Genomic DNA, 27363 nt, shown 5'->3' with positions numbered 1-27363 from the left:
TAAACATCACTGAAAATTTTCCAAGATTCCATTATAACAGGAAGCATGTAGAACTGGATGCCTTTGTCCTGGTTGGGCTAGGGTGGGGTGCACTGTCCTGCTCATCCAAGCTCCCCTTTTGTCTAAACGCCCCCATTCCTCTCCCCTTCACCCTTGAACCTTCTCCTCCCTCATTTAGGTCTTTTTCTTCCTCTTATCTGACTGTTCAGGTCTTTGCCTTGAGCTTCAGGAAAGGTAATGCATAAGAGAGCAACTTATTATCTTTTTAAATACCACTGAACAAATCTTTAGAGGAGCAGAGGGTTCTTCTGTATTGTAACCCTAACTCATTGTACAAAATCAGAGCAGATCACATTAGAATATGTTTGGTGTGTGAGTATTAGGTGGTGGTATGGGTGATGGTTGTGGAGATGCAGAACGAAAACTGTGAGCTCTGTGTGCGGCACCTTGACTGCCATTCCACCTCAATTTGGGGAGGAGGTCCAGAATCTTCTGAGCTCCTGGAGGCAAAATTCATGACATAGGTTCATCAGGATCATGGCTCTTCTGTGATCCCTAAACAGTAAACACTTGTAATTTCTCATTGAAGTAGCTTTTGAGTAGGAGCTTCTCTATTTGCTTCTAGCTTACTCTAGGTCAGTGGTCGGCAAACTGGCCCCTTGAGTGTGCCTCTTCCACAAAATACCACGTGCGGGCGTGCATGTACAGTGCGATTGAAACTTCGTGGCCCATGCCACGGGGCCAAAGAGCCGCATGTGGCTCGCGAGCTGCGGTTTGCTGACCACTGCTCTAGGTTGACAGTGATTCGTGTGTGTGTGTGTGTGTGTGTGTGTGTGTGTGTGTGTGTGTGTTTATTGAACAGGGTACAAAGGAGATTTCTTTCCCAGGTTCTTGTCCAGATGGACTCGAAGAATGAAGCCACAGACAAAGGTGGTAGGTGAGAAGTACAGAAACTTTATTGCAAGCAGATACTACTCTAAAACTCTTAATTATAAGCTTCTAATTCTAAGATTGTCTCTCTTACAGAGGGTGGCCACAGCTCTTTGTCTTGAGGCATTATAAAGGCTGTAGTTCTTTGTCTCTTCATGACCCTTTCTAATTGGACCCTTCCCCAACTTAGGACCCCTGTGTTTTCCTCATTGGTAACTCTGCAAAGGCCAAAGCCCAGGGGGTTTGGCCCCCCTCTTTCTTTCCCCTTATTTTGCAACACTCCTCTAAACTCTGTGAAAACATACTTCCTTTTTTCCAGACATTCTGTCTTTTCTTTGTCCTTCACATATCCATCTTATCTGTTCAAGTGGGAGTTACTTTTGATTGATCTTATGGTACCTAGCAACCTTATCCTGCCCAGCCTTGAGACCGAAACCACTGGCTTCCCTGCTCAAAAGAGTAAAGTGGCCTCTTTTTTTTTCCTCTTGGCCAGAGAGATTACCCCTATGGCTCTCCCAGCTGCTCAGGCCAGAGATACCTCTGTCCTTGGTTTTTGGCTGTTTTAACTGTTCAGGACAAGATGTCTCTGTCCTCTCTCTCTAGACCCATTTCTTCCTGTCCTAAGCTAGCTAGTTAACCCTTATCACAGCTCTTTCTCTATCAATTATTATTTTGCTTTTGAAAGAATAACCCATTAGGGCTGCAGCTGTCCAGTTGTGCAGGGAGTTTAATGTCTGGTCCCACAGACGGCAATCCAAGCTGAACTCAGTCCCCCCATCAAGTTATCGGCCCTATCTGGTGGAATCCATCTGGGAGAAGGAAAGTCCAGTGTGGGTGGTGTATTCATACCCTTCAGTTAGGCTGGCAGGTGCTCCCCTCTCTGAAGGTGAAACTGAAACGTGTGGAATATCAGAATGCATCTCCTCACTGAGCTCAAGCATACATTTCATGAGGCTGCAAATCCACTAATGTGCTCTAAAACCCATGTAACAAACAGCCTTTCTTTTTCCTTATTTCTGAAGGGAGGTATTTTTAGTTCCTGATGCTGAAACTTCTGTGATTCAAAATATTTTCATCACTTTCTTTGCAATGCTAATAAGTTAAAGCCAAAATTAAACAAAGCGTAAAAATATTTTTAAAATAATGTTTAATGAGTACACATTTACAAGTGCAGTCAGGGAAACATACAAAAATAAAAGGTCTATGAGCTTAAGAAAAATTTTACTAGAATACAGGAAACATACCAGTAGTGAAGAAATGTAGTCTAAGTTTTTGCTATAGAACAGTTTGGATCTGTTAAAAGGGATATAGTTCACTATTTCCATCTATTCCAAACTCATTTATTTGGCTGTGTTAGTATGGTCAAATTGGTTTGATGGTTTGTGGAGGGAGGGTTTTGGGAGGGAAGAAAAGGAAATTGGCTTTTCTGGACAGCTGGTGTGGTTTGAAATCTGTGCGGTTGAGGCCTGGCAACCTAGCTGTCAAAACCACTAGGGGGCGCTCTTTAACTTCTAGCTTCATGGAAAGCTTTTTTTTTTTTTTTAATTCTTTATTGTTGAAAGTGTTACATATGCGCGCGCGCCCCCCCCCCCCCCCCCCCCCCCATTTCATGGAAAGCTTTTATTAGTTCCTGGATAGAGCATTTCTACTAGGTTATAAAAGTGGAGTCTACTTTACTCCAGGAAAGCTTTGTTACCTAGTTATGGTATTTCCTATTTTTAGTGATGAACTGTGACCCAGTAAAAACATATTACTCTGTTATTAAAAAGGAGCATGGTATCAGCCTAGATAGTCCTCCACCAATTCTCTAGCCAAAGGCCAGGCTACAACCCTCCAACACTTGGCTGTTTGGCATAAAATAGAGGGGATGAGTAGTGACATTTTCCCATCGATGCTCTAGGGCTGGCACCTCACACACAGCTCTGCTCAAAGTCTTCTGGCTTTTTGTATCCTTGCTGGGTGGATCAAGGATAAATTAATGGATCATATGCTCTGTGTATCTTTTCAGTGAACACAAATTGAGATAAAATGCAAAACCTATGAAGGAATGATGAAACCAACACCCCTATCCAATACCAATGATCCTGACAAGGTCACTTTAGAAATAACTTGGCAATATATATCAAATGCTATTAAAAGTTCTTAAAGTTTTGTAATCCCAATTCTTGGCAAGTATTCTGAAGAAATAATTTGAAATATGGGAAAAAGTTGTAAGTCTCTGAAATGTCATTTGTTTTAGTAAAGAATGAATATAACCTTACATTCTTAATTAGAGCAGTGGTTAATAAATGCCGACTTGATATAATATTATGCAGCTATAAGTTAAATACATATACCATATAACTAAGAGAAGAAAGCCTCTAATACATTAAGTGAAAAAGGATGTAAAGTTGAGTATGCAATATAAACAGAACTATTTTTTAAAAAGTTTTATAGAAAAAATATCCTGGATTATGGGTGATGTTTTAATACATTTTAATTGTTTTGTATATTGTCATGTAGAATATATGATAATAAAAGTTAAAAAAGAGTCTGGCCAGAGTGGCTCAGTTGGCTAAGCACCATCCTGTGCACCAAAATTTGCCAGTTCAATTCCTGGTCAGGGCACTTGCCTGGGTTTCGGTTCAATCCCCCTTAAAGGCAGGTACGGAAGGCAACTGATCCATGCTTCTCTCTCTCCCCCTTTCTCTCTCCTCTCTCTAAGCATGTGAAAAAAGAGAAAAACAAATGGTCATGATAGAGCAGGTGAAAAATGTCAAAGCCAAAGCCTTTTGGTTATTTCAGTATGTGGGAAGATCGTGCCTAAGGCTCTTTTTAGCTTCATGTATGAGCCAGGAAGGCTAATCCTGGTGAAGGTCACCTTGAAGTGGAACTGTCAGCACAGAAAACAGAGAATTGTAGGCAGTTAGACAGACATGAGCAGAGCAAGGACGATGGGCCAGGTCCTGGAGGTCACCTGGGGGGAAAGCCCCGATGGTGACCTTTCCTCTCTTGGCATATCACTGGTCATGCAGTTTGGACCCTCAACCTTTCCTCCCTAGAGATAACATCTAGGCCTCAGCTATATCTCAGGAGTAGGCAAAAAAATGCAGCAAAATCAGACAAGCAACCCCATGGTTGACCTCAGGGCCAGCTGCATTGGTTAAACACTAGAAAGACTGAAATTTAGTATATACCTATATTGCCCAAAAGCAGTCAAAATGACTGCATCCTGAAAGAATAATATCGGAGCACCCTTCACTTATGTTCCTTAGCTTTTCCAATAACTCACTTCTATTCAACATTTCTTTCATGAATTTAGGGCGCAAAAGAAATACAATAAACAACTTATTAGAACAAGTATCACTGCATAAAGATTCGAATAACAAGTACTAGTTTAGCTTATTGAGCAACTGCAACTTATCAAGTATCGACAATTTATCATGTACTTGTATGTTATCATGTGACGGCAATCGAAAAAAAATGAAAACTGTTATTTCAATACAGAGCCGAACTGGTCATATAAGAAATTTACTCAATTCAATAATAAGAGTCATAATTTCCCAAGCAGTCAAAATGACTGCTTTTGGGCAATATAGGTATAACACACATATATATACCGGAAATGAAGGAGGGGGAGGAAACTACAATTATTAATAAATGCATTTATATGTTGTACAAAAAGTCACAAAATTCTAAGACATTGTGTCCTTATATACATAATTGTTTTTCTAATTGAAATTAAAAAGCAGTCAAAATGACTTCCTTGGGCAATCTAGTGTTAATGACCCCCTGCCCTGGCATTGACCAATCAATCAGTGGAGACCTAGAGCCTGAAAGGACACACATGGAAAACTGCTGAAATTTTTATTGAGATCTTTCCCTGGGGCCTCCCCTAACATCTCCACCCTTACAACCCTTTGGGCAAGGACCCAGGGTGCTCTCCCTCCCACTTCCCAAAGCACCCCCATGTTTCCCCTCCTTCTCTTCTTCCCCTCAGGTGCTATCAACTTCACCTTTCTCACTTCTAAGCTTCAGGGGCCCTTCCATTGCCTCTATCATTGTTTCCTAAGCCCATTTCTTCCACGAATTATTTCTGCTATCTCTGTGATTTTCTAAATAAACTAGAGGCCTGGTGCTGGACATTCGTGCACTCAGGGGGTCCCTCAGCCCAGGCTGCACCCTCTCACAGTCCAGGACCCTTTGGGGGATGTCCAACTGATGGCTTAGGCCTGTTCCCTGGCGGGACATCCTTAGCACTGCTGCGGAGGCAGGAGAGGCTCTGGCTACCGCCACTGTGCTCACCAGCCATGAGCCTGGCTCAGGGCTTCTGGCTGAGCAGCGCTCCCCCCTATGGGAATGCACTGACCACCAGGGGGCAGCTCCTGCATTGAGCGTTTGCCCCCTGGTGGTCAGTACACATAATGACAGGTCGTTCTACCATTTGGTTGATTTGCATATTAGCCTTTTATTATATAGGAGGATACTCTTATAGTTTGGGGCTTGGCTCTGAATTCTTTCCTAGCCAAAACTCAGATACTGAGGTTGCTGAACCCAGGTCCGGTCTGACCCCACTGGTCTAATACCTGGTGTCATTCTCACTGCCCTCGACGGAATCATCCTGCATTCCAGTGAGGCTCTAAGAACCAAGTCTCATGTAACAACTACTGCTCACACCTTTCTGCCCTAAAACTTTCCATAATTCTCTCATCTGTGCATCTGTCACACTTTCACTTGCATTATTCACTTAATTTCACTGCTCAAAATATGACAAACTATAGAAGCTACATTTTTATATGAGAAATTCATTTCATAGATAATTAGTAATGAATAATATTTGGAATATATTATTTACAAAGCATACCACAATACTTAAACAAAACCAAACCTAATCCTGTGCAACTTTATAATATTTATTTAGCTTGCTATCTAAAATTCTGGTTTATTTAAACTCTTTGTGCAAGGGTTTTTATCAACCCATCCTTGCTCATTATACACTGAGAAAATCCTAGTGGTATCCTTCAATTTTAACTAAATCTTTCTAACACCTATTCCTTGTAGAGGAGGGATCTTTGGACAACTGTATATATTTGCATATATCTGACCCATACTTCCAATCAATTGTGGTATTTTTGTTGTGTTACGAAATAGTTTCCCACTGTACACAATCACATTGGTAAAAGCAAAATCAAAGAGTACATTTAACTACAGAATTCACTATGGCAATATTTATAATCACCTTCATGTCCAAAAAACAAACAAAAAAACTCATTTCTTTTACTTCATTTGGTCCTCTTCTTCAGACGTACCAAAGAAAGCCTTTATCAGTGACCACCGTTTTACTGTCTTCTCTCACTCCACTCAGCCCTTGAACCAGAGAAGGAAAGTGCATGTACTGCGCCTGGAGTTTGCAAGACATTAATTAGGTTCTGCATGGTGTCCACAACCAGAAGCTTCTGAGTGTGAAGCCACAAAGCTAATCTGGATGACAGCCCGACTGCCTCTGGGAGGCAGGACCTACATCAGTTCATCACTAACCAGAGGTAAAATGTTGTTCTCTTCCAATCTCTCAATTTCTTAAAGTCAGGCAACATTTCCTTTGCTGTTCACAAACTTCAGGCCATGGTGGGAGAAAAATGCATTCTTGACTGAGCCCAATATTCGTCTCTAAACATACAGTTCAGAACTCTGGGTGCATTGAACGTTGCTTTAAATATCTGTTTGTCCATTCAGTGTTGATTTAGAGCCTTTTGAGTTCCTTTCCCAACCCTGGCGGATCCGTGTGAGGGTCTTGTCTATACATGGCAGGATGAGGATAAACTTGATCACCAGCACGGTGCAAGGAATGATGAGTGCTAGTATGTAAGCTGAAGGAAGATACCACCGGAGACTGTAAGGACTGAGGAATCTCTTTCCGCCATATATCAGGGTGTGAGCTGTGCATAAGATCAGGGTCAGATAACCCAGTTTGGACTATAAAAGCAAGAAACAAAAATATGTACATTAACACTATTTGCATTTTAAAGCAAAACACTGGAAGCCAATGAAGAATATTGTCAACAACCACAAACCTTTGAAACCTTTCATATTTAGAACATTCTGAAGAAAGCAATAACCCTCCTTCAGGATGATAAATATTTCATTTGTAAAAAAAGGTTGTGCTTACAAATGACGTGGTGGTTCATCTTAACCTGGCTGGATGGGAAAGTTGCCCAGGAGTAAACTCTTTTGAGTTAGAATGAACAAGGTGCCTTGCCTTCTTCCTCCATGGTAACCTTTTCCCTTGGTCACCGTTTCCGGAGTTCAGAGATGAACAAGACACAGTATGTCCTCAAGAAGTACTACATCAGTATACGTTACTGACTAAAAGCTCATACTAGCTAATTTCTATCACAATCAAGAGCAATTAGCAAACTTCACTTTTATCTGTTTTGGCCTATATACTAAAGCTCAACGTTCATTTTTGTCTTAATGTCTTGAATATAGGCGTGAACATGAGAAAATGTTGACTGCATTTGGTCCCTGGATACTAGTAAAACAGACTTTTGACATTTGAATAGTTCTATACAATTCAAACCTAAAATCAATTACGAATGGTCTATTCCAGTGGTTCTCAACCTTCTGGCCCTTTAAATACAGTGCCTCATGTTGTGACCCAACCATAAAATTATTTTCGTTGCTACTTCATAACTGTAATGTTGCTACTGTTATGAATCATAATGTAAATATCTGATATGCAGGATGGTCTTAGGCGACCCCCTGTGAAAGGGTCATTCGAACGCCAAAGGGGTCGCGACCCACAGGTCGAGAACCACTGGTCTATTCCATTACACTGGTTCACAATGAACATGCATCAGAATAATCTGGAGGGCTTGTTAAAACAAACTGCTGGGTCATACGTCCAGTTTCTGATCCATTAGGTCTGGGAGGGCCTGGGGATTTGTGTAACTAACAACATCCCAGGCGATCCTGCTGCTGCTGCTGGGTGCAGGTACCACACTTTGGGGACCACTGGTTTAGAAGAATAGTTGAAAATCCCCTTTAATGAGGTGTCTGGTGGTTGATATGTGGAAAAAAACAGATTTTTCCTGTTATAGGTCAGCTTTGAGTCTGGTATGATGACAGTCTAGCATGATGTGTTTCTAAGGTTTTAAACTTTATTTCAGTATGTTGCTTTGCATATGAATGGGATCCTAATTTAAGGTTGATTTTCAGAAGGAGAAATGTTGTCTTTGGGTTTCTCTTTACCTTGCACCAAGTCCATTGCCACAAAGTATAATAGTTGTTGGTGTTTTTCACGCTATACTTGTAGCTGTGGCTCTCGGAGGAGTCAGGAATCTTGGCAAGGGATGCCCTGCTAGGAATCAAACCATTACAGAATCTGCCTTTTGGTACCAGAGTTTAGCATTTTCTAATTTGAACTTGTTTCAGTTACTATTTTTAGGAGATTGCTAGGGAAGTGACAGAGCAAAAGGAAAACTTATGCATGGTGTGAGAGAAAAATGAGGATATTTGTAAAGCCAGACACATTTTGCAATGAAAGCAGATTGAATCTGGAGGTCCTTACCTGGACAAATCGGAACTCTCTCCAGTTGACCACGTTGCTAACTGATGGCAAGGAAGTGATCCCCAAGAGGATGAAGAAGAAAAATCCAAGGATTCCGAAAGACAGATATAAATCATTAAGCCAGGCATTAGTGGTACTAAATGGATTTTCTTTCTTGGATATTGCCTAAGAAAAATTACAAGCATTTTTTAAAAATTACATGTTTTTATAAACTGCCCAAACTTTCAAGAGGACTGAAAACACCTCTGCATGGCTTACTTACTCAAGGCAAATTAGATGACATTTCTTAATAGTCATTTGAAAATAATTGTAGAGAAAAATACACTTAGAATTATTTTTGTGATAGAAAAAGTAATTGGTTCTGCTGGGACTTCATTATAATGGTTGACTCCAGGAGTTGTAATTGACCCCATACATACTAAAACAAAGTAAACATTTACTTAAACCTTCTCTACCATATAGTTTCTTGTTTCCTAAGCAAAACTGGATGTTCTCAAATAATTACAGCAAGATTCTGTTTTTCTGTTTGATATACTGATCATTCACACACAGAACGTGTGGGTTCTTTCATGTCTATTATATTGTAATCCAGCATCAAGTCTGTCCCACCGCAAATTGAGAGAAATCAGGCTACTTTAATGTGATTCCTCCCCAAGAACCTCACCTGTATTTGTTAGGGAAATAATGTTGAGAAACCCACAGAAGCAACATCAATGAGTTATTGACTAATGAACTATGAGACTAAAGATTGGTCGAAACTAATGATTTCCTAACTGGAGCTGATATGTAGCACTTCCTCTGGGACTGCTTTTAGACTTCCTGAGCTGATTCTCTTTGAATTTTTTTGGCTGTGCAGAAAATAGTATTATTTGCCATTTGCTTAGTAAACTACACAATTAAGGCAGTCAAAACATTAATGGAGTTATAAGCACTCTTTTGGAAATTTTTTTACATTCTTGTGCCACAAGTCCAAATGGCCCCTTCCTAATTAGATGGTTATTTTTGACTTCCCAAAAGAGGTGGCATGCATAGAAACAGAAGCTTGAAAATGCATTGCTTTACATTTACTGAATGTGCCCCAAAGGAATTCAAGGAGGTGTCATTTAGGTTTCTTGAGCCCTCAAATCTGTCGGTTTTGCAGGATCCCAGTCAATCCTGGGAATACAGATCTGGACCCCAGGAACCTGGGAATCTAACTTGCCTTCTCAATGGTTGTATGAGATGTCAACTGGATCCACTCAAAAACAAAAAACAGACAGCAGGTGTCTAATTCTAGTTACTTTAAAAAATAAATATGCTTAGAAGACTGATTTTCTATATCTGTAAAATGGAATATCATGTAGCAAGATTCCTCTTTGATTGAAGGAATAGGAGAGCACAAATGAGTAGATATTTACCCGGGTGATGGTTGAGTTTTGAAGCCTCCATCGTACATAGTAACGAATAGGAATCACAAGTGTGTAGATGGCGTGAAGGAAGGCAAATCCCAGTGCTATCAAGCCAAGCTGCTTTCTGCAAAGCATCCAGTGGTCAAGCCAGCCTGGGAACCGCCGGTATTTCGTACCTCGGTACAGCTGCAGAATGGCAGCAATCACACCGGGGAGGTAAACCACTCCGAGCAGTGTCAGGGCCGCTATTGGAAAGACACGATTTGGGATGGAAACAGCCATGCGAAATGTGTGATCTTTCTTTTCATTCACATAAGGGTAGATTACGTCTCTGATAACACAGTAGACAAACAAGAAGACACACAGGATAGCAGAGAAGTACAAGGGGAACTTCCACATTGGAAACAGTTGCAGGGGGTAGTTTTCAATTTCACTGGCTGCCAAGAGAGATCCTTGATCCAACGGAGTCAGCCCAAGAGCACGAACTATATCCATCACTCTTTGCTTGGCTTTGCTGTCATTTCCGCAGACGAATGCCTGGGTGAAAAATAATTATTTTGGTATTTATACTTTCTTTAATAATTGTTTGTGAAAGTCTATATGAGTACTGCTTAGAACAGGACCTGTAGTAGTGAACTGCTTTTCAAACAAGGGTGTTGAATCAACATATTTAATAAGATGAAGTTTTGAACTTGTACATGTGGGTCAGAGAGTTAAGTACCAGGGTTTCAAGTTGAGGGAGATTTCAGGCATATCACACTGATAGGACAAGACTTTATTTTCCACGGTGTGAACAGTTTGATGTTTCTTCTGTATTCATGGGTGCCACCTCCTTTATGGATTCCTGCTAACCTCAGTGAATAAATGGAAGTAGTTTCACACAAGGTAATGGGAGTGCAAAGGATATCAATCAACGATTTTAGGTGTGTTATTTTCTAGTACTAACATGAGACCTCTGGAGACTGACATCACTGGGTTCTATCAAATCAAAAGCTTTGTAGTGGGAGATGAATCACAATTAACTCCCCTAACTTGCTCCATCCTGAGAAAGCAGTTCATGTCATATATTAGTAGGATGAAGGATTCAGTAGGTATTCTATTTTGAGGTAAGTGCACATACGAAATTGAGTGTAAAGTAAATTCATCATTTGATCTTACCTGCCGACTTGCGTCCAGTGCTCCTGACTGGAGAGCCCACGCTGAGATGGTGTTGAATGCTTTCACTATGTGGGCTCCCGGCACCAGCTGAGCAAGGTACTCTGCATTAGATTCTGGGTACTGATGCATTTTGAGGTTGTTGCTGACATCGACCAATATTTTCCCACGGAGAACCTCAGTTAGTGCTGTGAGAAGATCATAATGATCCCTGTGGATGGCTATGATTATGATGTCAGATTTCTGGGCCGCTTCTGAATAGCTCAAGACCTCTGCACCACTGGGCAGCAGGCTGAATGTCCTGGGGTTTCGACTTCCAAAGACAATTGAATAACCACACTGGATCATTTTAAGTCCCAGTGATCTTCCATAATCTCCAGTTCCAAAAATACATACAGTCTCTTGCTCTTCTGGAGGAATCATAGTAAGAGGAAGTGTATCTGTAGACGTTTTCTCCATGACTGAAAGATAATAGAACAAATACCCAACAAAATATGAATGCTCTGGGCATGGAAAAATTAATGAGAATTATCTCCAGGAAACAGTGGTTGACTGATGTTGTTCTAAGCTTCTAATGAATTCCTCACAAAATTTTGAAGGAGTAAAAAATTGTCATATATAGCCCAGCCTGCTTGGCTCAGTGGTAGAGTGTCGACCTAGGAACCAGGAGGTCATGGTTCGATTCCCGGTCGGGGCATGTTCCTGGGTTGTGGATTTGATCCCCAGTGTGGGGCATGCAGAAGGCAGCCAATCAATGATTCTCTCTCATCATTGATGTTTCTGTCTCTCTCTCTCACTCTCCTTTCCTCTCTGAAATCAATAAAAATATATGTATATATTTTTTAAAATTATCTTATATATGTTCTCAGATGTCTTATTTAACAAAATCATTGATGAAAAACTTCTGTTGGATAAAGAGATGCAATAAAAAACCAAGACACTTACTGGTGGATGTTTTAAACTGTGCATGTGTTTTGCAATGATATTATATTTATTGCACAGTTAGAGTTCCAAAAGTTCTAGTGTGCCTGGCTATCCCCTCATTACTCTATTTGTTTATCCTAATATATTATTTTTCTATCTCTTATATTGGGATTAAAATTTGCAAACAAAATACAGATTTGATCAAGTTGCTGGTGTCCTGTAATGAGATGGATGATATCTTTATTGACATATTCTCACTTGGATCATCTTAATCATTGCAAAGAGAGACTGATTCTGGACTTTATTGTGAACAATTTGGCAACCGCATTCATTTTTATAACCTGCCATAAACTTTTTTAAAAAAATGAAGATGTGGACTACACAGTCCTATATTTTTTATTCCACCTTTGACTAAACTTTGGTTGAGTAACAAAACTCTTTGTGTCCCAGTGTCATCATCTTTAAAATGAGAAATTGGTAGTATGTACCTACCTTGGAGACATCGGAAAGATCAGATGCATTCGTTTTAAGATGCATATCTTAAAACCATTTTTGAGACATAGTAAATTTATTAATAGATTACTTAATAAACATTAATTATTTAATGAATCAATATATTAATTATCTAATTATAACTTTTATATAAATTCTGTAAATTAAGGTTTAATTTTATGCTTCTATAAATGTGTTTATTGGAAATGCATACAATTTATCTGAAACAGCATTTCATAATTCTTAAGAAGCTTCTGCTGAACTCTCTTATTTATAAATAAAATCTCCCATGAAATGGCTTTAGAACATACGGATTTATGAAAACATAGATGTAAAAATAGCTCAAGTGCGAATTTCTCTCATTTACAACTCTTTCACATTTTATTTTAATATTTCTCTCTTAAAATGCAACCTGGCAACCCAATGTAACGTACTTGGGCTGTTACTCCAACCATTACAATTAATTTTCACTCTTCAACTTTCAGAGACATCACTGGGCAAATTGAAAGTGCAAAACCAATAAGGAGATACTAAATATCACTGGCTGACTTAATAGAAGGAACTATAGTTATTCCATTGGTCATAACTCCTATCAAGTTATAGAAGCTCTGAGGTTGATAATCGTGTTGGCTACATCTTGAGCTCCACATCATATCTTCCCGGTTCTAGCTCCAGACCTTGGGCAGTACCTGAGTACTGCTTAGCTCCTAGTGCCTAACAGAGGCTCACATTGGGGCCCCACATCTTATATCTCTTGGTTCTTGTCCTGGGGTCCCTCTGATACTTCTGCCTGGGTAGAACTCAGACATGTACAACCCATGGGGCCCCCATGGGCCAGGACTCCATAGATAAGTACTTCCCTTTCATCCTCTGGCACACAGTTCTGACACATTTCATAAGGCTTCCCAGAAAGTCCCCCTGGATCAGAGCATCACTGGTCTGTAGCAATGGCCAAGGTAATGTCTTCTTCCTGTCTTTCCCACCTTCTCTGCTTTGTGCCCTGTGCCCCTCACGCCTGCTCCCTGAAATCACTTCCCTAATAAACTGTACACAAGCCTTTGTCACAGTTCTGCTTGCTAATCAACCTAAGAAAATGCAATGTTATGATTACTTTTTTATGAAAAGAAAAAAAAAGAAGAAGAAGACCTGACCTAAGGTTACCATAACTGTGATGAAGAAATAATTGCACGGAAAAAAAGTTAGCAATTATTTGGGGAAATATCCTAATAACAGAAGTACATAAAAACAAGATGTACATAAAAACAAGATGTTCTAAACCACAAGAGAGATCATTTTACAGTAAATACTACATAAAGAAGGAAGTTACACCCATTTAAGACCATTTGTAACTCAAAATAACTCCCAGGTGTAAACATGAATTTATGGAGGTAGTAAGGGTTCTTGCTTAAAAACTAGATTCCTAGTCCTATTTTCCTCTTGGATATAGGATGGGATTCTGGAATAAAGAAAAATAAGAAAGATGGCAAGGAGGAAGCAGTTATTGAGGGAAAGATGGGTTAAAATAGTTAAAACATAGCAGTGGTCTCCTCTCTTTCCTCTAGCTCTTTATAAACCTTTTATGTAAACAGGAAATGCGACAAGAATATCTCCCGGTTGGGGAAATCACCAGGACTGGTTTTACCTCCTATGAAGCATTTCCCAGATAGGCGCCTTGAGAGGTGGGCCAGACAGGTAATCTAGGTAATCCGGTCCAACAATGATGTTTGTAGAGATTAGAGATTGGCAACTAATGACGCAGATGCAAAAATGGCCCAGAGGACTGTGAAAGCCATGGTAGAAGCTACCACTGAAATACGTGCGCATGTGTGTGTAAGAGGGGTCAGGTGTGGGTAATGAAGAGTCTTGCCTATCATTTCCCTGTTTGCAGATCCCACCCCAGGTTTTGGAAACCTGAGGCAGCATTCTTCTCAGATGTTCTTAACCTAGCATCCCATGAGGGTGCTAGAGCAGTGTGGTGTGTTTACTTCTCTTACCTCCCAAGGGTCAGACATCACAAGCCACTTCCAGCTTCAGAGAACTTTAGCATAGTAAAAGCATGTGAATGTCCAAACGGGATTATAAATATTGCACATATTAAATGCTTATAGTTAACAAATCAATGATATTAACCAAAAAATCTTTTCATCTGAAATAATTATAGACTCACAGAAATTTGTAATGGTAATACAAGAGGTTCCTGTGCATCCTTCAGGAATGGAAAAAAATAAATTGGAATAAGCATTGCTAAGAGAGTCACGTTATATAAAACAGTCAGGAGGCTATTAAGGAAGTGGGGCCTGGGCATATCTGATGCCTCAGTCTCAGAGCTGCCAAATTGCTAAACTTGTTGCTAAACTCAGCCCAAGGCTGACTCACAAACCTGGAGCAACCACTGCTCTGTGGACACACATGCACTTGACCTCCTCCTGAGTTTTTTATCCCCTGGTTTATATCAATCTGTTACCTAGCCTGCAATCCTTCATTTGCATGAACGAATTACCCTTGGTGTTTTTTGTCTTTACAAAGCCTGCCTTTGTCTCTCTGAGGGCAACTTGGGTTGCTACCTAAATCTGTGTCTCAGGGATTCAAATCTTTTAAGATTCCAAATAAACTTTTAAATTGTTTTACGTCCTCAGACCTTTATTAGTTAACACTTCCAATGGTTATATGTTACATAGTGTAATTCCCTGGACAGTCACCCACATTGGTGCCTGTATCAATAGTCTGACCTTGTTTATTGTTGAGTAGCAATCCATGGTATGGACCTCTTCATTTGCTCATTTGCTTCCTGCACGTCCTGTTTGGTAAAAAGTCTCTGTGTCGTCCGCCACTTTCTAACTGGATTGTTTGTTTTTCAACTGTTGAGTGTTGATAATTTTTTATGTATACTGGATATGAGTCGTTTGTCAGATATAGGGATTTCAAATATTTTTTTTCCTCAATCTGTAGCTTGCTTTTTCATTATATTAACAGGGTCATTCACAGAGCAAAGGTTTTCTTTTTTTATATTTTATTGATTTTTTACAGAGAGGAAGGAAGAGGGATAGAGAGTTAGAAACATAGATGAGAGAGAAACATCGATCAGCCGCCTCCTGCATACTCCCTACTGGGGATGTGCCCGCAACCAAGGTACATGCCCGTGACTGTAATCAAACCTGGGACCCTTGAGTCCACAGGGTGACACTCTATCCACTGAGCCAAACCGGTTAAGGCAAAGTTTTTTGTTTTTTTTAAATGAAATTTAATGGTGCTTTTTGTGTGTGTGTGGATTGTGCTTTTGCTATCATGTCTAAGATTTCTTCACTAAGCTCTAGGTCCACAATATTTTCTCCTAAAGGTTTTATATTTTACATTTAAATCCATTATCCATTTTGAGTTAATATTTGTATAAAGTGTTTAAGCCAAGGTTCATTTTTTTTTTTGGCATACATGAATATCTGATTACTTCCCTATCATTTGTTAAAAAGATCATCTTTATTTCATTGAATTGCTTTTCACCTTTGTAAGAATCAGCAGTCTGCACATGTGTGGGTCAGTTTCTGGGTTCTCTGTTCTGTTCCATAGATCTATGTGTCTCCCCTTGACTCTGAATGTAGTTATATAGTGAGTCTTAAATTTGGGTAGACTAATTATTCCCACTTTTATTTATTTTCAGAACTGTGTTAAATATTCTAGTTACTTTGCCTTTCAATATAAGTTTTAGGATAATCATATATATATATATATATATATATATATATATATATTGCTTATACTTAAAAAATAATGCTTTTTAACGTATTAAAAAAAATACAATGCAACCTATTTGTTTTGTTTAGGAGATAATCCCAGGCTATTAAAAAGAAATAATTCATACTAAAGCATAATGGCCATGTACAAACATCCGATAAATGGATACAAAATTAAAGTTGCATGATTTTCATCCTAGCTGTGTATTTATGTATACGCATAGACCTACCTCATTTGGAGAATATATCAAAATAAAATTTTAAAGTCCTGTGTATCAGCAGTCAGGGACAAAAATGGCCCCTTTCCCCTCCCCAGCCCTAGAATAGACCTATGTCCCAGTTCTTTTAGAAAGAACAGCGTTCAGGGTTCAACAACCTAACCGTGCCCCTTCTAAAAGGTGGCACTTTCTTGCCTTGCTCTGAGGAGATGGACCATTTGTTTCCCCTAGGGCTTTTATGGAATGAAAAAGAAAATATATAAATACTGTATTTAGAAGAGAAAAGGAAGGAAAACCGTCCTCTAGTGCAGATAGGACTGAGAGAAATAATTAGTTTTCATGGCTTCCTCCTATATTTTTTTATTCTGATAAATCCACAGAAAATACAAATTAAGGTAAATTCTTTTATGTAAAGATTCAATCTTAGTTACATATATTATTAGAAATCTTATTTGTTTTTAAGTTCACCCAACTTTACATATGTAATATATATACAAACTGAAAGTGAAAAAAAATGTTTTACATAAAAAAGGTTTGGAGGTAATCATAAAAACAACTATAAAGACAAAACTATCAACATCACAAGACACACACTACTGAGTAATAGAAGCAGTGTGCTGAGGGCCATAAAATAATCATAAGTAAACAAAGGTGATGGGTTTGGAGAGGAATGTGAGGGGAAGGGAAATGGTGGTACAGACAGGCACTTTCTGGCACTCCTTCCAACATTTCCTTCATTCATCAAAGCAGCTTCTTATAATCACTAAGGCTTAAAAAGTGCAAATACTTCTGCAAAAGATTACAACAGAAACCAGTGGTTCTCAACCCTGGTGCACATTAGAAACACCGGAGAGCTTTCGCAAACTACGGTGAGCAGACTCTTGGAGCCTGAGTTAATTGGTCTAGGAGAGAGCCTGGGCATTGTGGTTGTTTATTTTTTAATTGATTGTGAGGGGGTGGGAGCAAGGGGGAAGGTGAAGGTGGAAGAGGGCATAAATGGTGACAGAAAAATAAACAAACAAACAAATAAATAAATAAAGTTAAAAAAATTTTTGAAGCTTTTCCCCAAATGATTTTAGAGCCAAGCCTGTGAATATTGCCTGTTAGCGTTCAGTGGTTCTCTTCCCTGGTCACACATTAAAATCAGCTGGGCAGCTATTAAATGCTAGGGGATCACCTGCTGGCATTCTGAGTTAACCGATCTAAAGGAGAACTCGGACATTAAAACTATCATTTCTGAGGAGCACCCGGGGCTGAGAGCCACTGGGAAAGAAAACAGAGAATGATAGCTGTTTTGAAGTTTAACGGTGGGAGAAAAAAGACAGGGTGTTGAGCTTATTAGGGGATGCAGAAACATTTTACCTGCTTTACAGTTTTTCCGCTAAGTAATTATTGACCGGGTCTGAGAGTCTAGAATCTTGTTTTTATGAAAACCAGAGGCAAGAATGGTGTGCAGACCTCAGAAGAAGACAGTCAAGGTAGCCAGGCTCAAGGTAAGATATCAGACTGCAGATACGCAGGTACGCTTTGCTCTGTAACTCTCTCAAAGAAACCTTAAAGAGTTTTCTTCCAGCTCGGCCGGCATGGCTCAGTGGCTGAGCATGGACCTATGAACCAGGAGGTCACAGTTCAGTTCCTGGTCAGGCACATGCCTGGGTTGCGGGCTCCATCCCAGTGTGGGGCTTGCAGGAGGCAACTGATCAATGATTCTCTCATCACTGATGTTTCTATCGCTCTCTCCCTCTCCCTTCTTCTCTGAAATCAATAAAAATACATTTTAAAACTTTTTAGAAAAAAAAAGATTTGTCTTCCATGAGCCACAAAGTTATAGTTTGATTAAATCCTCCCACAAAAGGACATCAGTTCTTAATAGCCATTCTCATATAGTGCCATACAGTATCTTGTTTGTTTGGATGAAACCTTTATTAAAGACAGTCTGACCCTTTCTCCATTTAAAAAGTCAGGTTTGAATTCTGAAATGATTGTTCATATAAGATTTTGAATTCCTCGGACAGCATCTCCTCTGGACAGCTTCCAGGAAGTTAAAAAAGAAATAGCACCCCTAACACTATAAGATGTGACAGGATTTTTCATTTTAATTTGATGCCTATGAACAGGTTTTTTTGTTTGTTTATTTTTAGTCCTTCCTTCTGTTTTTTGATTCCTTTTGAATTTCAACCTGAAAACCTAACATAACTTGACAATATATTTATGATGAGCTGAAGAGCCATCAATCAAACATTGTTTTCATCAGGAGGCATAGGGCAGGAGGGAGTTCTGCAGCTATGCCAGTCTTCTTGTGATCCAGAGCATTTGTTTTGATATATCTCAGGGACAACTGGAAAGCAGAAAATATAAAAACAAAACAAAAACTCTTACACTAACACATGAACACATCCAATTTACTCACTGAGCAGTTTATGTATTTAGTGAGATCAAGGCTCACTAAATACATAAGGGAAGCAAACATGTTCACATTTAAGCATATATTGTTTTACTGACTGTACATTACTGTAGCAAAATCAAAGGACTTTGGTTTACAGAGACCATTGATTACAGTTTATTAAAAAATTTACTGTGCCCCTCCCCCACACAATCAATGGATTTTTCTACAAATTATTTTTCTTTCTTTTTTGGATGGTTTAATCTTCAGTTTAGATGTAGTTAGAAGTAGCTCTGTTAGTAATAGCCCTAGATAACAGAAATATATCATTTAAAACTCTTAATCTAACTAAAGAAACCACTGCAGGTTCATTGCTGAAAAACTGATTATTTTAGATGTTTTGTGAGAAAATGTTATGTGCCTCATAGCAACTTAATTTACTGATGATTAGTTTTTATCCTACCCGCTAGAATGACACAAAAGGAAATAATATCTTGTACAGTTTGATCAAGTCAAGGGTCATTAACTAAATATAACCTTTACATTAACGTTCAGTGGGGGTATATGCTTCCATGGGAACTGCTAATCATCAGAACTAGCTAGGACTGTGCTGCAACTAAAATGATTCTGTTAATAACATTTCACTATCACCAAATGAATTACCAGGGAGCAAGGTAATACAGATCTATATTATCTATTTTAATTGCACTTTAGGGAAAAATATTTTTTAATATGTGTGTGTGTGTGTGTTTAAACTGATTTCAGACAGAGAGGGGGATAGAAACATCAATGATGAGAGAGAATCATTGATTGGCTGCCTACTGCACGACCCCTACTGGGGATCGAGCTGGCAACCTCACCAGGAATCAAACTGTGACCTCCTGGTTCATGGGTCTACACTCAACCACTGAGGCACACCGGTCACGCAAAAAATATTTTTAATTTAAGTTCTTTGGTGAAATTCTAGTTCAATTATAAATCTCATTAACATATGTTTTCACATTTAGATCTTAGCTGCATCTGTCAAGCTAAATGAAGATGGTTTTCGGATTCCCTGGCCAAGAATTTCAGCAGGTAAGTTCATTATCCACTGTCTAGGCTGCTTATTTCATTTGATTAAAGCCCAGGCTCATGACAACAAGGTCAGGGATTCAGTCATGTCTCAGTTTATTTACCTTGACCTCCATTTACATTCTAATTTCTGAAACCTTCTTACAAATCTTTGGTTCCCCAAAGATTCAGCCTCAGGCCCAGGCCCTGGCCCTGGCTTGTCAGCAGCATAAAAACAACTCTCACTGATTGAGTAGCATTTGGCTTGTACACCCTATATGAGCATGGCTTATTGGATGATCTGGTGATTACAACAACCCACTTAATATTTAGTGTAAATTAGTAGTACTAATTCTAGGACTACTGTAGTCAGAGATATTTAGGAAGTGATTGCAACATTTCAATTGTGAATTAACTTTGTTTAAATTAACTTCCTAGGAATAGTCATTTATCTTTACATTGAGGCCACTAGAAATTACCTAAACATTTGATAACTGCCCAATCAGTTTGGGGGTAGAGCAGTTTTGCTGTGGACCTGATTCCACCCTTGAACCCTGTTGATGGGAGAACTCCATTCTGCTTCAAAGTATCTCCTTACCCTTTTTAGAAATCTCCCGGGATGGCTCATACATTTTTATGAATATAGTTTCCTTCATCTTCTTTTGGACACCATTTTCTTCCATTTTTAATCTGGCTCCCAGACGCTGGGACTCTCAATGGCCATAGTGCCTTTAGTGTTTGCAAAGTCAGCTTGAACAGAGGGGCGAGGCCTGCCCCAGCAGCTGCTCCATTTATCTCAGGAGAGAAGGAGCTCTTGAAACTTCTTCCCCTGTCCTGTGCTATACTCTGATAAACAAGCCTGAGTGCTGTGCTGGTTGAGAAATATTTTTTAAGAAAACAGCTTTTAATTCCTGGGTTGTAAATCTCGGCTCTTTTCAGTGGTGTGGTTGAAAGCTTGCAATCAACCACGAAGTGAGTTTTCACACCAGGGAAATCAGCAAAGGCTACACATCAAGACCCCCCCCCCCCCCCCCCCCCCCGCCCTTAGAGAGATGTTTTCCAGCACGCCACAGAGTGTCTGTCTCTCTCTCTCTCTCTCTCTCTCTCTCTCTCTCTCTCTCTCTCTCTAGCTCTCATCCCTTTCTTCCCAAGATTTGGGCATGTGACAGGAAATGGGAAAAATTGGGCTGACAGGATGATTCATTTTTCCAATCCTGACTCTGCGCATTAGGCCTAAATCTCTTTCCTTAGGGGCCTTCCATCTCAGAAGACTCCTAGATTCTTAATCAAAACAGAATCCAACAAAGGTTCCCAGGTCTGTTCCACCCCATACATGTAGATAACACTATTGGTGACTGTAAATCTGATACCACTGCTGGACTCTTGGTTTTCTCAGGGAGATACTTATAGGGACCTTTTTGTATATACTCGCATCCCCAAACACATATCTTCCAATTTGCCACACATGCCTCAAAAAAAAAAAAAAAAAAAAAGGAAAGAAAGGAAAGAAAGAAGAAAAAACCTTCACAATTTGGGATTTCAGTCTAGGATAACCAACGAGTGGCACAATTTCATTATTAACCACAATGAACCATTTACCAACCGCCTAATTGCTCTCTCCTTGACCTCCTTCCATGTCCTATACTACCTATATCAGGGCAATTGAATTGGATGAAAAAATCATTTTAGTACTTGGGTACTAAAATACTTTAGCACTGGAGAAGAAATAACTAGAAGCGCAATAATTTTTTTATAAAAATGATTCGACATTACTTAGTTCTTTTGAACTGTTCAATAGGCTTTATAGCTTATGACATACCTTGAGGTATTACAGAAGAACTAAAATGTTTTACTTAAGCTAAACAAATTAAAATCTTTAGAAATCCAGTATTCCAATTTTTATGACCTCAGTTAAATGCCTTAATTGTATTATGTCACTCTTGAAAATGAATTACTCTTTAAAATGAAGTAGACTCCAAAGTATCATACAAATTTATTATGAAACTTACCCAGTATAGCAGCATAATAGGGTTAATAAAATTAAGGTTAAGTAGAAGAAACACTAAGGTTCCTGCAATGTCTTTCTCCTTTTTTTTTTTTTTTAAAAAAGATATAATAATTTCCATTATTTACTTTCTATGTACTGCACAGTGCAAAGCAATCCCACGCTTCTCCCAAAAGGCAGGTAGTAGATATCTGGGCATTTGACTGTATTAACTGGTCCAGTACAGGGGACAGCCATGCTCATAAGCTACTACGCCCGTCATGATCAGCATCTTCCCAACCTAAAAATCAGTGTTACCAATAATATCTTAGTAGGATTTCATGTTTTCGACAGATTTATTGAACAGCCTCTCTGTGCCAGGCACTGTGCTGTGTCAGGGATGAAGTGATCAATGAGACCCTCTTGGTCCTCAAGGGGCTCCAGTCTTGGGGAGGATGTGGCAACATAGTCAAATCGTGACAATATAGTGTGTGAGGCCCTGAGCAGGGGAATGTGCAGCATGGATCCGAGAGAAGGGGCACTAATCTGCCTGGGGCAAGAAAGTTTGCCAACATCTGTGCAGAGTGACTTCAGCCACTATTTAACTTGGCTCAAAGCTGCTTCCACACCCTGTGAAATGAGCAGGTATAGATACGACATGCCTAGTCATTGTCAACAGCTAATTGCCCCCTCCTCTCCTGTGCTCCTCAGGATTGGAGCCCCTACAATCTGTGGAGCTGAGGCAGAAGAGACTATCCAGCCTGTGTTCTAATAACCCTCTAAGAGGTGTGCTATCGAATTCTATTAAATCAGAATGGAAGTTCCTAACTTTTCCAACTCGTGAACTTTATTTCATCCTGACATTAGGATTGAGCATGCCCTCTACATTTGAAATACACATATTTCTCCTCAAAATTTTCAGAAATTCTTGAATGTCAAAGTACAAATGGCAAGACCACTCCACGCAGGGTTGAATAAACTCTTCTGGAACTTTGTGGGGAAGCATTTAGATTAGGATGTCAATGCCCTGCCTTGTTAGAGTTGAAATACTTCTTTTAGTAAACTGTTGCATCTTTCTGCAGCGATGTGTTTGTAAATGTGATTTTCAAATGGTGCAAACATTCTTTGTTCTTTTTTTCTTAATGTTTTGGAAGAACAAATTGTTTATATATATAGGCCAAGTATGTTTTCTTATCATGCATTATTTTAAGCATTAGTTATCCTTTATTAGTTATTTACTTAGCTTTATTCCTTCCAGGACTGACTTCTTCTCAAAATAAAATAAATAACAACTCTAAATTCAAATCATTTTGAAAATGACCTACATGTCACTCAAAATATTTTGAATATGTTTAACACATCACATGGGACTGCTCAGGAAGTCTTCATAATTAACTAACGACCCATTCTCTTTGGATGTACAAAGAACAGTCAAACAGGTGGCTTTGGATGTCTTGAGTTTGTAAATTTTATTTTTACCAGCTCTGGCCTAACTATAACTTCAAGAAAAAAAAAATCCCACCCAGAGAGCCTTATTATCCTAGAGTTTTACAGTCAGAATTAAAGGTAAGTGTGGATACAGACACTTAACAAACCACCTCCTCCTCAGAGGACAACCCAGAAGAAACGAGCTACAAGGTGCCCTAGCAAGCCTTCAAGTTCGAAGGGTGATTGTGTGTGTGTGTGTGTGTGTGTGTGTGTGTGTGCCACTAGCTTATTAGTCTTAAGATTCTAAAAGGAAATGATTTTTTAATAGCAGTTGACAAAAGACTCAAATTTCATCTGAAGAGAACTAGGTGGCGAGGGTCATGAAATACTGAACTGTGTAGCTGAAGATGACTGCAGTGCTAGCTACTGGGGATACTTGAAAAGGAGAATCTATATCCTTTTAATACTGGCATTAATCATGGTAGAGCGTTACAAGGGTGGTTCTTCAGGAGGGAGGGAAATGTAGTGACTGCTCAGGGTTTCTCTTCCAGTTTGAAATCTATGACAAATGAATCCCTTTATCTTAAAACTCTTCACAACAAGGCTCAAGGCCCAGGGTTTTCCACTTATTCACAAACAGGCTCATAAAAATGTTATTTGGTTACTTCTAACAACAGTTCGCAAGCGGACACAAAGAGAAGCCTGGAGATTGTCCTCAAGCCAGGGGTCAGGCTTTGTCTATGCTGGTTTCTGAACCTCGAGTTGCCGTGTGAATATCATTCAGTAGAACCATAACCGATGCCAAGTGAAGAAAGTGCTGTTCCCCAATTTCTCTCTACACATGTACCATTTTTTGACCACCTTGTTAATGTTATAGGTATGACCAAGTCGTTACTCTCTTCATCAGAAGGCAGGTTTCATTTTTAATAGGGGAAACTACCCACTTATGGAGACAGTCTCTTCCCCTACAAGTAGCTTAGACTTCTACCACATTTATCATTCAGTGTGCACCCTCAGCTTTCAAAACCATTCTTCACCCCGCTATGTGAGAATGTCCTAGTCCCTGGAAACGGCAGTCTCATAAATGTCACTCACATGAAAGGACATTTTTTCTGATACAGTAAGGGAAACATCTGCTGAATATCACTCAGCAGAACCATAACTGATGCCAAATGAAGAAACTGCAGTTCCCCAATTTCTCTCCACACATGTACCATTTACTTTAAAACCTCACAGCTTGACACATAGGGAGTGCCGTCCTGTTTTATGGGTTGGCAGTGTTTGCCATGCAGGCAGAATAATACCGTGCTAAATCACAACATTCTGAAGAACTTGGGCCTTTGCAAAAGGCCATATCTCAAAGAAGTTACTACTTCAAATAAATGTGCCATTTTATAAAATTACCCCTACTGTATCAGAAAAAATGTCCTTTCATGTGAGTGACATTTATGAGACTGCCATTTCCAGGGACTAGGACATTCTCACATAGCGGAGTGAAGAATGGTTTTGAAAGCTGAGGGTACGTGCTGAATGATAAATATGGTAGAAGTCTAAGCTACTTGTAGGGGTAGAGACTATCTCCATAAATGGGTAGTTTTCCCTATTAAAAATGAAACCTGCCTTCTGGTGAAGAGAGTAATGACTTGGTCATACCTATAACATTAACAAGGTGGTCAAAAAATTTCCAACCCGCAAGCATCTTTAGTTGTGCATTTTCACCTTGTTAGAGCTGGGTTTAGTGGATCATCTGGTCCCATAGGCTTCTACTTTGCATATGTGAACACTGAGGCTGAGGTGTTGAGTTTCTAGTTAGAACAAGGAGCAGAAATTCTCCAACCTGCTTCCCAATTCTCCATCCAATTCCCTTTCCACTAGACCAGTCATCTTTTAAAGAAAGTTCCCGAATTACCATCCAGAGAGAAAAACTTCTTTCTTGCTGCCTCTGGACAAACAGAACCACAGTTTTGTTTACTCTTCATATTAAGTTACATTTCCAATAATATTTCTCTGGAAAAGCAATCGCTAAACTACAGAAGGAAATTTAAATCACGATCAAAGGTGGAAGTGGGTGCATGTCTCTGGACCAATTTCAGCTCTTGGTCAAGAAGTGACCTCAGATCTGAGATGGCAGAGATTGCCTAAACCACATTCTTGCAGGCTCCCTTCTGACCAGCACCACGAGATTGCTCTTATCTAGAAGTGAGATAGGAGAGGAATTGAAATCGGACTTCTCTGCTCTCTAGTGTAGAGATAAGCGACAAAAGACCAGGAATCTGGAAGCTTGCTGAATTGCTTAACAGATTGTCCTTTCCCTGGGAGGGATGCAGGGGGCGCTGGGAAGTTTGCCAGCACCTATTTCCTTCCCCGCGAGCGTGGGGAGAGGGGTCCTGAAAGGAGGGGTTCAAGGTTAGCTGAAACAGATAAAGGAGGCGGGCCCTTTGGCGAAAGGTACAAGACAAAGAGCCAGAAACGTGACCCACCTGCGGGAGGGTTGCTTCCAAGCTGCTATGGCCAAGGGCGGCGGCAGCTGGGCGCGCAGCTGGCCAGGCAAGGAGGGAGACGCTGTGCAGAGCTCCAGCTCACCGCTGCAGCTCTGGGTTCTCGCCTGCCCCCGGGCTGGCCATATAAGAAGGCTGAGAAGGGAGGGAGGGGCGGGGGGCACCCTAGATTTCGCAAGAGAAAGGGTGAAGAAAGCGCTTCCTGGAAGAGTCAAGTTGGGAATCCCGGGTGGCTGGAAGGACCAGAACTTCCTGTTCTGCCACTGCAGTGTTTGTAGCAGATGTTGCCGCTGATCTGTGGCCAGTGGAGTTTCTAAGGGTTTTCCCCCCGATTTCAATTCCTCTCCTATCTCACTTCTAGAGTCCTGGGGATCTGTGCATTCCAGGCAGATTGAGGCTGGAGAGTCTGAGGAGCACCCCTTTAGGTAAGGGCTTCTTGGAGTAGCTGAGAAAATGCCACCCAGTCTAGGCTTCTAGCTATTTCTCTTCTTGCCATCTTGCGCAATTCACTGTAAAAAGTGACAGTTTTCTCTCTGCCTGGAAGCTCTGGGTTCTTATGGGGCTCAGCTTGGATGACCTTGAGGTTTTAATTTATGTAGATTATGTCGTTCAAAAGGAACAAACCAAATGAAAGAGAGGGATGATGATGAGGTTACCTTATTGTTGACATACGTCTGTAACTGTAAAATACTGCATCGTAATATGCAGTAATCTATATTTCATAATGGGATTGATATGCCCTTCTATAGGAAGAGCTCAAAAGTCACAGCTATATCAGTTTAAGATTTAACTGAGGATGATAAGCTATGAGGCAAAGCCCCCCTCTGCTCCCAAACTCTGTGGTCTAGAACACAGGGTCCTCCCAATCTGTCTCTTACCCAGATGTCAAATTTGCCAAGGTCCAGATGAGCCTCATGGGAGGCCTGTTCCCAGCACTTCTGAGTCAACTCTTCCTTTGCCTGGATTGCAAGTCTCCCGAGTATATTGTGGAGTCAGCTCTTCAGATTCCAAGTCTTCTCTGAGACACTGGTTGCATTTAATCTTTTCTTTTTCCATAGAGTGTAGTTTATGCTTCTGATACAGCAATAGGACACATGCCTTTTAAAAGAGTTATTGTGGCTCGGCTGGCATGGCCCAGTGATTGAGCATTGACCTATGAACCAGGAAGTCTTGGTTGATTTCCAGTCAGGGCACATACCCGGCTTGCAGGCTCGATCCCCAGTGTGGGGTGTGCAGGAGGCAGCCAGTCAATGATTCTCTCTCATCGTTGATGTTTCTCTCCCTTTCCCTTCCTCTATGAAATCAATAAAAATATATTTTTAAAAAATGAGTCATTGTGTATGTATTTCCTCTCTTGGACTGTAAGCTCTGAGGGTGGACACCCTATTCTTTTCAGCTTGGGATTCACCACACCTAGCATGATACTCAATATTTATTGTTCTCATTGACAAATCTACTACCAGTTATTACATTGTAGCCTGCAAAAAGGTCATCTGATAGTATTTGTTGGGCAAGGAAGAACTTTAAAATATATTGCTTTTTATAGCATCGATTTTCCCAGTTTGAAGACTGACAAAGTGAGACAAGGGTGTGCAACTAGGAAATAAGGCCTTTGGTGTGAGTCCTGAAAGGCCTCACA

General features: G+C 40.0%; 1 protein-coding gene across 2 annotated transcripts; it reads right to left on the bottom strand.

Annotated features, from left to right (window-relative positions):
- Positions 1-5357: 5357 nt before the first annotated feature.
- STEAP4 (STEAP4 metalloreductase) lies at positions 5358-25841 on the bottom strand. Of its 2 annotated transcripts, XR_004970914.1 has the most exons (6): positions 25707-25841; positions 11023-11480; positions 9874-10401; positions 8477-8641; positions 6448-6882; positions 5358-6310 (listed from the first exon to the last, which is right to left on the bottom strand). XR_004970914.1 is itself a non-coding variant. In XM_036328268.1 (5 exons), the coding sequence occupies exons 2-5, from the start codon at positions 11476-11478 to the stop codon at positions 6619-6621; spliced, it is 1413 nt and encodes a 470-aa protein (XP_036184161.1). In that variant the 5' UTR covers positions 11479-11480; positions 25707-25841; the 3' UTR covers positions 5358-6618. The 2 variants fall into 2 exon arrangements, 1 of the variants encoding a protein (XP_036184161.1); XM_036328268.1 differs by having other exon boundaries at positions 5358-6882.
- Positions 25842-27363: the final 1522 nt, after the last annotated feature.

This window comes from Myotis myotis, unplaced genomic scaffold (assembly GCF_014108235.1).
Source record: "Myotis myotis isolate mMyoMyo1 unplaced genomic scaffold, mMyoMyo1.p scaffold_m19_p_11, whole genome shotgun sequence".
In the NCBI taxonomy this organism is placed as follows: domain Eukaryota; kingdom Metazoa; phylum Chordata; class Mammalia; order Chiroptera; family Vespertilionidae; genus Myotis; species Myotis myotis.
This window is presented reverse-complemented; position numbering and strand designations above follow the sequence as displayed.

Excerpts from the sequence above, each read along its gene's own strand:
- STEAP4 (XM_036328268.1), bottom strand. The coding sequence starts at position 11,478 with ATGGAGAAAACGTCTACAGATACACTTCCTCTTACTATGATTCCTCCA. Across the intron at positions 8,642-9,873 it reads AAAACTCAACCATCACCCGG|GCAATATCCAAGAAAGAAAA; the intron begins GTAAATATCTAC and ends AATTTTTCTTAG. Across the intron at positions 6,883-8,476 it reads GAGAGTTCCGATTTGTCCAG|TCCAAACTGGGTTATCTGAC; the intron begins GTAAGGACCTCC and ends TTGCTTTTATAG.